Source organism: Astatotilapia calliptera, chromosome 16, assembly GCF_964374335.1.
Source record: "Astatotilapia calliptera chromosome 16, fAstCal68.1, whole genome shotgun sequence".
In the NCBI taxonomy this organism is placed as follows: Eukaryota; Metazoa; Chordata; class Actinopteri; order Cichliformes; family Cichlidae; genus Astatotilapia; species Astatotilapia calliptera.
The window spans coordinates 1,447,151-1,461,664 of NC_137437.1; the positions used below are offsets into that span (position 1 = coordinate 1,447,151).

The 14,514-nt window shown below is 47.0% G+C and overlaps 1 protein-coding gene across 1 annotated transcript in view; it reads left to right on the top strand.

Moving 5' to 3' along the window:
- cntnap5a (contactin associated protein family member 5a) overlaps nucleotides 1-4,672 on the top strand; it is a 148,400-nt gene extending 143,728 nt beyond the window's left edge. Inside the window, exon 24 of the mRNA XM_026145972.2 lies at nucleotides 164-4,672. Within this exon, the coding sequence (XP_026001757.1) occupies nucleotides 164-360 (197 nt within the window). The 3' untranslated portion in view covers nucleotides 361-4,672. The remainder of the gene's footprint in view (nucleotides 1-163) is intronic.
- The last annotated feature ends 9,842 nt before the right edge of the window (nucleotides 4,673-14,514 follow it).

The following is a 14,514-nucleotide window of genomic DNA, read 5'->3' on the forward strand; positions in this document are numbered from 1 at the left end:
AGAAATCATTCGATCAGAGACCAAGCGTGCAGTAATCCCAGCTTTAAGGTCCTGTGTCCACATGTGTGCAGGGCTAAACGTACTGCTAACACTCCTACACTACTTAAACCTGAGGCCACCAACACCGCCATCATCTAACCTGCCTTCCCTGCGTCGTTTCCAGGTGTGGTCACTGCAGTGGTCTTCATAACCGTGTGCGCACTGGCTGTGGTGATCCGCCTGGTGTACCAGCAGCGGCGGGCCCAGAGGAGCAGCGGCAGCATCAAAGAGGAGCACAGACACAGCATGTACACAGACTACAGGACTGAGCTGCACCTCCACAACCCAGTCAGAGACAGCGTGAAGGAATACTACATCTGACTGCAGCGTGCAGCCGATGTCACAAACTTACCTCTTTCTTCTAAAGGACTCACAGGTGGACGTGCTGCCGCAGGATTTCTTACAACACTGCATATCTCCGCCCTGGAAGTTCCCCAGGGACTCTGCAAAAGTCAGCAGACTCCACTCTCAATGCTCCTGTAAAAGCAGGCGGCTGAATCTTTGCAGCTCGTAGTGTATTTGATGTTGGTGAAATTGTCAGAATCAAGCTGCCGTGGTTTCCGTCATTGCGAAATGTGTAAAGCAAAAGTCGATCGTTCCCAGGGGTGAACGCGGGGGCGTGGACGAGCGCGGCGAGCGCAGAAGCCGCCGACCGTCCTGAATGTGCACAACAATATTTCCACATTTCTGTGGGACTCACTAAATTGTATTTGTTAGTCAGGAAATGTAGGCAAGGCCTGTAAGATATGCATCCATCCGCTGCTCTCTGTTTGTGTTTCCACTGGGGGTGAATGTCGCAGCAAAGGGACAACACTGCCGACACTGTGTGAGTGCCTGATTTGCGTATCTGTTTGGATTTGAGTTCTTGCTGTGACCCTCACAGACGCAGGCACATGTCCCCACAAAAGAGCTTATTGTCATTCGCTGAAGAAAATGGGAATTTCATAGAATTTCATGGTCTCTAGAGCGCAGCCGTTGGCGAGGGGTGACCATCGCTAACATTTCTTTCAACAGGCTGTTTACCACGGCGCGGTTGATAGCAGCGTGCAAACTGACAGATGGAACAGGCCCATAGATTCTTTGTTGATGTGCAGCGAGGGCCTCATTTATCAACGTCTGCAGGAAGAAAATAATAATAATGACGACCATGATAATAAAAACTGATCGCGTGCCCACAGCACAGTGTTCAGCACATCATGAAGTTACCCTCAGCACATAGACGGGGGTCCACACACCCACATATTTGAGGTTTCTGGGTGGGAGAAGTGACCACAATAACCCCTGTTTGTGTTGTCGTCATTCCCAGATTCATGTCACAAAGGTGTGACCAGCGTGTGAGGCTGCCGTGCTCACAGACGACCTCACACAGACGTGCCACATATGTAAGGGATGGATGTAGCCGCCATGGCATCCTTTAGAGTAGCCTCGTGCTGAGCACTGATAGCCCAGCAATCAGTCACACTGTAAAGCCCTGTTTTATTCTCTGTTTGACTCAACGAGGACCAGCCCCTGCTGGCCAACGGGACCAGTGAACATCTCGTCACAGTCTTTTCTATGAACCTGGCCACAGCACGGCCACACCAAGTGTTACGTGGATAAATGAACATCGGTGGAATTTGAACCTGACGTCGCTACTTTCATGTGACAACAACAAAACGTACAAACTTGATATTAACGAGGAGAAAAATGATAAATGAGGCCCTGACTCAGTGTCAACAGCGAGTGTTGCAGCTGTTTCTGTTCATAATGAAGGAGATGCAATGTGTAAAAAAGGTGTGAATTGTGTCATAAAGTAGCAGAAATAAGAAAATAACTGAGAGAAATGTATTATTTATAGCAGTTATTTATGCCAAGACTAAAGGGTGTAATCATCAAGCAGAGGGTCCACGTGAAACACCACAGGCAGCCAGTAGCAGCAGTTACAGCCTCCAACCCTGCAGCTTGTGTTCAGTAACATACAGACAGCAGTTTGCTTCATACGACAGGTTTTGGGTTCACAGAAGTCACAGTGACGAGGTTAGAATCACAGCAGCACGTTTGCGAGGTTTCGTGGAGGAGAACGTCCGAACTTTGCTGGCAAATGTCTGGGAGTTGTTTCATAGAGCATTCACTTGTGGAGCACCAAAGCCGTAGAGCAGAAGTTTAATCTGGCTTGTATTTTAGAGCACTAACCGGCGGTGCTTAGAGCTTTTTGCATAAAAGAAGACGGCCAATATCATACCGGATGGAATGAATTTATTTTCAGATTTACTGGGAGTGCAGTGGTTTCTGTCTCAAATGGACGTGACGAAGGCAAATTAAAGGACGGATGGAAATGGAGACTACTTTGCTTTTTTAGATCCTTGCTTCTAGTGGGCACGAAGGTGATGCCAGAGAAAACAAATCACGTTGTCTAAATTTCAAAAGCAGCCTTTTGAGCCCAGTTCTGCATTATCATACTGACTCATTATCCTGGGCTCAGCTGCTCTCTGGCTGCATTCCTGTCTTTGTCACCATCAGTTATGCTTTGAACTTAACGGGCTAAATGTAAAGGTTAAGTCCAAAGAAAAGCTGACAGAAACACGGCCATTTATTTAGCATCTTGTCATGAACTCAAGTGTTCATTCTCCTGGGATCTGAATGTCAGAATAAAATGTTTAAAAAACAAAGCAGTGAGATTTCCCTCACGTAGAAATGTTTGGACCGGTGCACTGATGCGTACAAAGACTGGAGCTCCAGCTGAGGAAGGACAGCGGTGTGGCTGAGCCCGTGTACCCTCTCTGTGCATGTCCTCCAAATACGCCTGAAGATGATCCCCATATTTGTGAATGAATGCATACCTCTGAGAGTTTCAGTTACACTGCAATGGGTAATATCATGTGCTCACTTCTTAATGATTTGTATAGCTGCGGTTTTATTAAGAATCTATTGTATAGATGTATAATTTAATAATAAAAGTCGATATATTGCTACTTTTTGTTGTAAAATGGCTTCACTTCTATACAAATACAGACCATTTACTTCTGAACCTTAAAGGTGCATCTGCATTACGCTGATATCCCCAGAGGATCAAACAGCACTAACACTGTGCAGTCAGTCTGCTACAGACTCACTCACGAAGTGGCCTGGATAAATGCCTGTTAAGTGGGTGAAGCACACATCTGGACATCTGAAGTGTTTCAGTGACAGAAGCCAACGTTAACGTGCGGTTACACTGTAACCTTGGTTCTCTGAGTGAGAGTCTCGATGTGATGGAGAACAGGCTTTTTGTTTGATTATTGAGTACTGTATCTGTACCTTTGACCTGTCTTTTTTCCTAACAAGGACAAAGTTCAGTCACAGTTTTCGTATTGATCAAGATGAGCGACGGATTACAGGCAGGATGTCCAGCATCAATCTCTGTCTGTGCCCGACCACGCGGGGTCGATTCATCTCTCAGTGTGAAGAAAGATCAGGTCTGAACAGAGGAACAGAAAAACTCTCCGATCAAAGCTGAGTCGTCACTGTAGTGTTTGTTTGTTTTATGGAAATGTCTAATGACAGTTATTGATTGTTACAGCTGGAAGAACGTTCTCATGCTGCTGCGGTTTTCTCGTATAACTCAGACGAGGACTCTGGGAGAGCTTTGATTATCTCAGCATTCTCAGCTTCAAGGAAGAGCTTTACCAGTTTTGCAGTGATGTTCAGGAAGGAACAGTAAGCTGGAGATTTTCAGAAACAGTGAGTACATACAAACTCACTAAAGTGGTAGTTGGATCAGTTCTGTCCACAGGATGTGAGAAGGATGAAAGCTTTCAGTCACTCTGTTTAGCAATGAACTGGCACCGGTGTTCTACACAGGCTTTCCTTATCTCTCAATTTTGTCTTCTTAGCATTTTGAAGTTTATGAAGTGTATTTATATGTTTGGACACTGGCAACAACAGTGTAACATTTCAGTAATGTTCAAACAAATAGCTGTTGGAAGACTGATAACCAATTAGGTCAATTAGTCACAAGCTTGTGTAGAAAAGAGCAGAAAGTCTCTCCGACATGAGGATGGAGGTGCGGCCCTGCATCAGCAGCACTACAGGGGACTATACTTGTCAGGGTCCTGGGACTGGGCGACCCAGGATCCCTGAGCAGTTATGTATTATATTATTATTATTATTATTATATGTATTTTGGTGTTGCTGCTGCTCTCCTCCATGCTTGTAGATGTGAGTGTGTGAGTGTGTGTGTTTATGTCTGCGGGGATGCTTGGAGGATGGAGCTCAGCCACCTGCAGGCCTGAGGGGTGTGGCCCTGTGGAAGGACTGGCCACACCCGAAGCCACACACCTGCCGCTGATCAGGGCTCGTCGGGGGAGCTACTTAGGAGAGTCTTGGAGCTCCCACCGACGCGGGATCATTGCATGAGACTCCACGTTAGTCACCCTGCCTAAGTTTAGTCAGAAAGTGTATGCCTGCCATTTCTGAGTGTCCTGACAGCTGCGCTATTGCTTCCCGCAGGAAGAGCGTGGAAGGCACGGAGAGCAGCGAGCACCGGGGGGTGCTGACACGGGAGCAGAGAGCACACGGACTATTCACGGGAGACACGACACGGGAGTCTGGGAGAACACGGGGATTTATTGTTACGTTGTTTTCACTCTGTAAATAAACACTGTTTGTACATAGAGCACCGCGCCTGGGTCCTCCTTCCCCACTCCTTCCACGGTGTGCCAGCCAGACCGTGACAATACTGGATTTCTTATTTCAGAAAAACCATTGCAAATGACATTGTGTACTGCTTTCCAGACCTGTGGCACACTGGAAAAAATGGGTGTATTACGAAACAACAAATGAGGCTGCGAACTGCAGCTGAACTCTGATGTCAGGCATCAGTGGGAAACCACTGGATGCTCAAAAGTACAGCATTCTGTTTTCTCAGTTCTCGCATACTTGGACTGATGTTGAAATAAGAGGTGATGCAACACAGTGTGACGCGTGCCCCTGCTCCTGCCATCAAATTAAAAATGAGCATTTATCATTCTGCACAGTTACGTGTTAGAAAACAAATAGAAGTGCACGATGTATCACCGACTGCTGCGCCTGGAGAACAAGAAATAAGAAAATACACAGATACATGAATCAACAGTCTTCTTACAGTGTGCATGAGTGCCTGTGTCTTTGCCACATATGTATTTGATAATGCTGGTGGGAAGCTGCAGCGATGCCGCCCAGAGGCCTGGAGGCAGACAGACATGGGACCAGGACCATCCGAAGGCCCAAAGAGGGCCGAAGGGTGGAAGCCAAAGGTGAGAGTCCCAGAGGACCAGAGACAAGGGCCAGCTGACCCTGCTACAGGCCGGCCCCCCGGTACGAGTCGTTGACAGGGCCCCAGAAGCCCAGGACTACCTGGCACCCAGCAGAGTTTGAACTTTATTAACATGTAAGATATAAATGTCTGTAAATATATTTTAGACATACAAACAACTTTTGAAGCGGGGCAGTATTTTTGGAGAATATTCACAGAAGGCATCCTCAGAGGCATCCTCACCTCTATACTGAAAACGGGCGCTAAAAAGCAGTGAGTCCGCTCAATAACTCCCGGAGGCTGGTGTTCACTTAGTTGGCACCTGGTAAAAACGGCACACAGGATCAGGATAGGAGCTGCATAAGTTTCCTCTCGTCATTGGAATTTTATACGACTAAGTTTGCAAATGTCTGGAGTTTTATTCACAATTATACACAAACAGTAATAAAGATTTACTGCAATGGTCAGTATAATTGGAGCAGTACACAAAATACATTCCCTCTACTAACGTATACCATTAGTGTAAGTGGCAATTACAACAAAACAACTGACGAGTGAAGCAACTAAACTTATGCAAATAAATTTATGCTAATCGATTCAAAACTGCTGCTAAAAATATTGAATATAAAGTGTTTGGTATAAGTTGTTCCTGCTACTCCACGCGCTCGTGTTGTGTGCACAGGCAAAAGAAATAGGAAAGTGTCTACTTTGCTGTGCTCCCCAGTGTTTTTGATAATTGCTGTGCAAAGTTTAGATCAATAAGATCTTCAGGCAGCTCAGGAAGAAGAAAACAGGAAGAAATAGAGCCAAGGGATGAAACACGGGGCTGCAATTATTAATGAAACACTCTTGGAGCAATTCTCACATGAAGGATTTCTATATGTACAGTGTTCTAATAAAGAAAAGTTTAATAATAATAAAATGTGCCATCCTGGTGTTTTCACAGTTTAGTGTTCCTTTGTGCAAAAGAAACAGTGTGGTGAATACCCACGCCTCTGTGACTTCCCCTGACACTGTGGGTGTGTCGACACTTGCAAGTTAGCCGCTAGCATGCTCATTAGTAAGCACTGTGTAAATAAGCAGCTCACTCTTTCTCCAACGATCTATATGTGTCAAAGTTTTTGTGCAAAAAATGGGAAACTATGAGAATATTGATGTTCTCAGCACATAAAGATCCCACAGCTCGCAGGGACGTAGAACCATCAGTAAATTGAGAGCTTCACTTTTACACTCAGCTCTCTCTTCACCACAACAGACTAGCACGGCGTCCGCATCACTGCGACCGCTGCAACAATCCGTCTGACGATCTCCCGTCACTCGTGAACAAGACCCCGAGATGCTTAAACTCCTCCCCTCAGGGCAGTGTCTCGTCCCTGGCGCTCTACTCTTTTCATGGCCTCAGATTTGGAGGCGCTGATTCTCATTCCCGCTGCTTCACACTCGGCTGCGAACCATTTCAGTGTAAGAGGCCATCACCTGATGAAGCCACCAGAACCACATCATCTGCGAAAATCAGAGATGAGATCCTGAGACCACCGAAGTGAAGAACTTGGCTTCGCCTAGAAATTCTGTCCATAAAGATTACGAACAGAACCGGAGACAAAGGGCAGCCCAGGCGGAGCCCATCACCCAAACGAGTCCGACTTATTGCAGGCAATGCGGACCAAGCTCTTACAACGGCTGTGTAAGGATCAAATGGCCTGTAGCAATGGGTCAGACACCCCATACTCCCGTAGCACCTCCCATAGCACACTCTGAGGGACACGGTCGAGCTCCTTCTCCAAGTCCACAAAGCACATTTAGACTGGTTGGGCAAACTCCCATGCACCCTCAAATATCATTGAGTGGGTAAAGAGCTGGTCCAGTGTTCCACAACCAGGACGAAAACTGCATTGTTCCTCCTGTATCCGAGGTTTGACTAATGGATGAATTCTCCTAGGATAGACTTTCCCAGGGAGGCTGAGGAGTGTGTTCCTTCTATAGCTGAACCCCCCCCCACGCCCCCAGTAACCCTTCTGAAAAATGGGAACCAAAACCCCCCGGTCTGCCAATCCAGAAGTACCGCCCCTGATCTCCACGCAACATTGTGGAGGTGTGTCCCCCTCATCCCCAGAAACTGCCTCCTCCATGGAAGACGTGCCAGTATTGCCAGTATCCACCTCCCGACAATGTTGCACCACGACGGCGCCAACCACCTTGCAGCTCAGTGCAGCAGCTTCAGCAGTGGGAGTGCTGAACATAGTCCAATGTTCCCAGTCTCCCTTGGAATGAAGCTCTGTTGGAGGTGTGTGTTGAAGATCGTACAGACTGGGGCACATCCTCACTATTTGTGTCTGTCCAGCGTCCTCCCCCTCCACCTGATCCAAATCACCACCAGGTGGTGATCAGTTGACGGCTCAGCCCCTCTCTTTACCCGAGTGTCCAGAACATGTGGCCGCAGGTCTGGTGATACGATTACAAAATCAGTCATCGAGTATAAAGTCGGACTGCTGACGTTGTTTTCTAGTCATAATTCTTAACTTTAGGATGCAAAGACAGTGGATGACTGCTGAATGATCAAAATATCATTATGTGCATACATTTTCTTTTAGCTCACTGTTACTACTGGTTATTTTGTTAGGCTTAGGCAACAAATTAATGTGGCTTAAAAGAGCTGCACACGGGACTCAAACCCTGTTCTTCTGGGTCCAACTCTAACACAGGGAGAACATGCAAACTCCACACAGCAAGACCTGACGGTGGAAGCAAACTCCAAACCGTCTTGCTGTGAGGCAATGGAGCCTTAAAGTTACACGTGAAAGCTGTTTATTTGGTTTTTGCTGTTGAGAATTTTTAGATTGTTAGAGTCTGGATTGAAGTCAGTCACTCTTCTTCTACTGGCATGCATACACCTGTTTTCATCGCACATGAACCTTTTTCATTGCTAGTCTGGAACTAGCAAAGATTTCACATTCGGTTTCCTGGCCACTTTTGACATGAGCTCTTAAAATATTTAGTGTTTGTCGCTTTGCCTGCAATATGTAGAGTACTTGATAACTCAGCAGGGATAAAAGCTACCACAGATATGCTTTTAATGTGCTGCATTCATTTGTGTGTGAGAAGGAAATGTGCTTCTGAACCAGTTCTGATCAGCGAATGGTAGGGATGGGCACCGGTGTCTGGTGCCATGATGGCACCGGTTCTGACATAAACGGTAGTAACCAGACCGAAAAGCAGCGCACATTTCGATGCTTTATTTCGGTGCTTTTTTTCCTGAGCTGTGATACACTTCTAGCCAATCATTTTACGTTTCCGAGGATAGTAGGCGGGGCCAGGTACGTACGTTCTTTTAGAGCAGAGCTACAGATTAAAAATGCCCAAGGCGAAGCGGTCAAAAGTCTGGCTGTACTTCACAGCAAAATATGCAAACTCAGCAGCAACAAGTGCTTTAAGCTGATACTGTGATACTGTCAAAGGAGGTAACACCTCGAATCTGATGAAACACCTGGTGACGTATAGCGTTTTTTTAAAAGCCCAGAAATGCGCCGTATTTGATAGCTTGCTGCGAGACCTCACACCGAGCGCATCTACTGTGCGTGGGTTGCCTGTTATCTGACCCGGAGTTAGCAACATCCCCCAAAAACACGAAGAGGAGAGTCCTGGCCCCTAGCCCTGCCAGTGTAGCAGAAATGATGAGGATGATGATGCAGCAGCAGCCGTTCTTCTCTGCGTGAGTAGCTTAATGTTGTTCGTGTGTAATTTACGTTGAGTAGGCTAACCACGTTATTACATTAATGCATGTAAGGTGAACTAGCAAACATCATCATAGGTACATGCAGCTGTCTTCTTGTCTGATGGCAGATACTCCCTTCACCCTGGCCAAAAAGGCTAAAATGACCAAAGAAAAAGTGGAAAACAGTTAAACATGAGAGGTTTTTGGACAAAGTTTGTGTTTTTTCCATTGTTTAAGCACTGCTTCCAGCCAAGAGTGATACCATATATGCCCCATAGCTGCAGAAAAGGCTAACATTGTTATCTTTTTACAAAAAACAGCTGAACATGAGAGGTTTTTGGACAAAGTTTGTGTTCTCCATTCTTTAAGCACCGGTTTGAGCACCGGCACCGTTTCAAAAGTACCGATTTGGCACCGGTATCAGATAAAACCTAAACGATACCCATCCCTAGCAAATGGTTTGATTGCAAGAGGCTGCTCCATAAATACCACACGAACACAGAGATATCAATAAACTTATTTTTTTTAGAAAGAATGAAAGAAAGAGAGGGAGAAAAAGAAAACCAGAGGGGAGAAGAGACGGTGAGAAGGGGGGAAGAAAGAAAGAAAAACAAACAAAACAAACAAAACACCTGGGTCACCTGTATGGAGAAAAAAAAACAGAAGAGAAAGCAAACAGCAAAGAGCAACATAATAAAAACAGCACCATCACAATAAACTAGCTAGCAGTAGATATCAGTAGATACTAAATAATAAACGATATTGTGCAGCACGTAAGATAGACAGCGCACAGTGTGCTTTGAGGCAGCAGCCAAGAAAGCTGTAGTCCGCGTCTGTGAACACTCGTGTGCACACCTGTGTGGATCAGCATGCTTGCATTCCAAAGGTTTCTCCATGTAACGATCTGCTAGGGAGTGTGGGGGGGGCCACAGCCCCGTCCTCCAGGGTATGAAGCAGGTATGGAGGAGATCAAAACTCCAGACATCCAGACGCCCCAGAGTACGAGGACCCGAGGAGGACCACCAAAGGGGGGGAACCGTGCCACCCTCCTGGGAAGAGCTGAGTAGAGCCCCAAAGGAGAGGTCACCCAGCAGCTACGGAGCAGAGGCCAGAGGGGGTTGCAGTGGCGTGCCCGCGGGCTCTGCCGGCAGCCAGCTGTGCCAGAGAGGACCGAGCTTCAGGCCCAGAGGAAGGAGCCCAGCCGGGCCACAGGCGCCCGGCCCCGCCAATCGGCCACCAGGAGTGAGCCGGTACATACATGAGCGCCCAGCCCCAGACGACAAGGACCACCAACACACCAACGTCTGAGGGCATCAGCCACCGGCAGGGAGTGTGGTGAGGGGAGACAGACCTCCAAACCTTGGAGGGCCTGAGATGTACCCAGAGAGGTTGAGTCTAAGACCCAACCTGACATATAGGCACAGACGAACAGGTGCACGCAGACACAAACGTGCATTCCCACCCCATATGCACCACCAAATACTCGGCACTCACCCAACGTGTAGACAGATACAAATAGACACTGCACAGACAGTCGCACTCCCCAAACATACTCTATATCCCAGGTCCAGGTACCCCCGCCCTCAGAGGGGCAAGCCGCACCTAGACCCAGGAGATGTAACCCTTCTCTCTGGGGTGGAAGCAAGCGGACCACCTCCTTATCTGCAGTAGCAGGGAGGCCCCGCATCCCAGACCCCAGTCTGACGGCCAGCACCTCCTCCCAGCCCCCCAGCCCTGACGGCCCCCGGGGTGAGTGAAGACCTCAAACCTCCCTACGCCCGCTCATATGTAGTGTTGCTGTGTGCTGTTCTAAAGTGCATTTAAAACTCAGGAGAGCATGGTACTAGCTTCCTCTCAGAGAGCAGCATGGCTCCTCCCGAAAACCCTCAGTGTCTAAATGCATTTAAAAGTGAGGGTAGGGCACCAGCGCCAATGCAAATTAACAATATGGTTTCTGTGCTGTTATAACAATACAAATCACTCACTGTGTTGATGAGGACTTGTTCATAAATGGATACTGAATCAATTCTCTCAGGTGATGAAAGGATTGCTGCTACTTTGGTCTACAGCACAAAAAGTAGTTTGAGCTTCATGAGGCACATGCAGGGATGCTTCACGCTGGCTTTTGTCAGGTTGAAGGACATCCCTTCACTGCTGCATAGGCAGAAGGTTTTGGACAGTAAGTGTAAAGCCAAACACCTGCCAGCTGACAGTTAATTAGTTAAGCTAGCTGTGTCAAAACTGACTTCACTCCAGGAAACCGTGTCTCATTTTGCATGATCTCATTTACTTGCATATCTACCTGCTGACTTCAAAGACCAAAAAGCCCAGCCCACCTGAACCTTGCGCAGCAAAAACCGCATTAGGATAGAGTGATGCTGAGGTTAGCTCCTCGTACATCAAATCAGATAAAGCAGGAACTATTGAAAATTTGACTGATAACTAATTTGGTTATGGAACCATAACACAACGTTCCACTTTTTAAACAACACTTTGAATCCATTATTGACCTACATGTAAAATTTATCTCGTTCCTTTTATGGTAAACCTAAAACGTGTCTAGACTGTTGAAGCCGCTCTGGCCCCGATGTCATCATTTTAAACCAGTGCTCACCACTGGGATGAGAAACAGTCTCCATAGTTGCTCTTGCTGTTGATCCATCCTCTTGTAACTTTGAGTGGTAACGTTAATAACAAACTGAATGAAAGTCACATCTGTAGCTGATTATAATGCAAGAATAGCACGGCTGAAGACGACGCACGGCAGACCCGACCACCTTTCACTCTTTATTACGGTTGCTGTTTCAAACCCTCTCGGCTGCAGCTCTTCAGCTGCCAGCCACACATGCACAGCAACGACAAACTCAGGACTCAGTCCAGACTTAAATGCAGGGAGGCGTGATGAGCTGACGCCGCTGCAGCGTGTCAGCCTCCCCGCAGCGGCGCCGCAGACCACGCCCCTCCACGAGGGTGTAAAGAAACGTGCACAAATACGTGTTGAACATTGTTATCCTGTTGTTTTAGCATAGTTTGGAACATTTGATGCACAAGATTAGTTCTGTTATAAAACCCTGCGATTTCCCTACGTAACAGCTATTTCATCTCTATTAATAAGACATGACTGTTCATGAACGATGAAAAACTCTAAATCAGTTCAGTATCAGCAGTAATTATAATGAACAGTTGTAATCAAGAGAGACCAGTCCAGCTGTACATTAACCCCGACCGATGGTCATGAGCTGGGGGCAGTGACCCAAGAAAAGAGTAAGATCGCAGATACAAGCAGCTGAAATGAGTTTGCTCCAAAGAGTGGTGGGCTCAGTCTCAGAGAAGCTCCCGAGGGATCAGGAGGTACCGCTCCCTCGCAGTCGAGGTGGTTAGGGCGTCTGATCTGTGCCGCTCTGGACAGAAAAACGAGTGCATTGACCCCACTGAGGAAAAAGTACAACATAAAACATCAGCATAGCATCATTAACGTCACAATATTCACTGAGGACTGTGAACAAGCACATCAGTTGCTGTTGTCCTCTTTTTGCACTGTCCATCCATCCATCCATTCGCTTCCGCGAAAGGATGGGAAAGGATTTTCAGGGTCGCGGGGGGCACTGGAGCCTATCCCAGCTGTCATAGGACGAAAGGCGGGGTACACCCTGGACAGGTCGCCAGTCTGTCGCAGGGCTCTTTTTGGACTGCTACAGTTTATTCTCCTTCGACCTGTTAACTTGATTTTGCAGGAACTTAAACTGTTGCCGTCTCCATTCCTGCTCTCATATTATTATTAAAAAATAAGCTTTTCAAGGCAAATGGCCAGTTCATAGCTGCATATCAAAGGGGCTTATCATAGAACCTCAGCCAAACTTTACAGAGCTCCATCTGTGTCTACAGAGGTTTCTATTGGTAATTATCCATACTAATTATGCTAAATCGGGCAGAAAATATACAGCACCAGACACACAAAGTGAATCTCTGTCAGTGTGATACAAAGTAACAATGCTGGTAAGAGTCTCACAGCTGGTACTCATTTGAAATCATGCCAGATGAGATCACATGTGTCCCATTCACCAACTGATATCTGAGATGTATTTGAAATTCATGCTACTAACACACACACACACGCACACACACACACACACACATGCACACACACACACACGCACACACACACACACACACACGCACACGCACACACACACACACGCGCACACACACACACACACACACACACACACACACGCGCGCGCGCGCACACACACGTGCACACACACACACACACACGCACACGCACACACACACACACACACACACGCACACACACACACACGCGCACACACACACACACACACACACACACACACACGCGCGCACACACACGTGCACACACACACACACACACGCACACGCACACACACACACACACACACACGCACACACACACACACACACACACACACACACACACACACACACTTGTCCCTAACAAACCTGAGAGATACAATGAAGTCGTTAAAATCCCCTCCACTGCTTCATTATTAGACTCAGATTCTGGGCCGCCTACACACTCCTGGGAGCACAGGTGCTGTTTTTAACATAAATAAGACAGACAGACTCCCTTCCACCTAACGTCAGACTTAATGAGCTGTGGCACAATGAATGCGCTTTCATGCACACTTTTGACTTCCTGTGTGAGAGCTACTTGACTGAGACTGCAAGCAAAGTTATTAATGTGTTCAATGTAAAGATGAGCCTCCCCATGAGCCAGCACACAACACAGCTATACTGCTGTGTGTGTGTGTGTGTGTGTGTGTGTGTGTGTGTGTGTGTGTGTGTGTGTGTGTGTGTGTGTGTGTGTGTGTGTGTGTGTGACTCACACAGGTGAGCTGGTTCTCAGAAATGCAGGGATGCTCCTCGTCGGCAATTATTTCAGGTACTCATTGTACATCTAATAACAGCCGACAGGCGATGACCCAGCAGAGCTGAGGGTGAGGCAGACTTTTAAAACTAATCATAGTTTATTAAAAAACATGTAACAGAAGGAAGAGCTGGTTCATTTAAACCCCAGATATTAGACAAATACCGGAGAATAAAGCTATTTGAACAGAGTCTCAACACCAGCGATAAAGGAAGCTGTCACACAGCTACACTGTGACACAGATGGCAGTGAGGCTAGTGCCAGGAAGCTCCTCGCTGCTTTCAGAAGGAAATGTTTCCAGGGCAGAAACTACACAAACCAAACTCAGCCTCCAACAACTCTCAAACTTGGCTGCCTGTGGGCAGATGCAACGAGCTGTCAATGCAAATGTAGTTTACTGCTTCTTCCACTTTTTCAATCTCACATATGCACTCTAGAAAAGTTTGCCCCCAGGGCTTAATGCCAGGAAGTCCTTCTCATGTGGCGAACACAATAAAAGGGTCCGATGTAGCTCAAAGTATGATGTTTCCTCAAACTAATTAAAATACTGGAGTCTAAACATAATAAGACTTTCAGCCCATGTCCCTGGTCAAAGCCACGTGC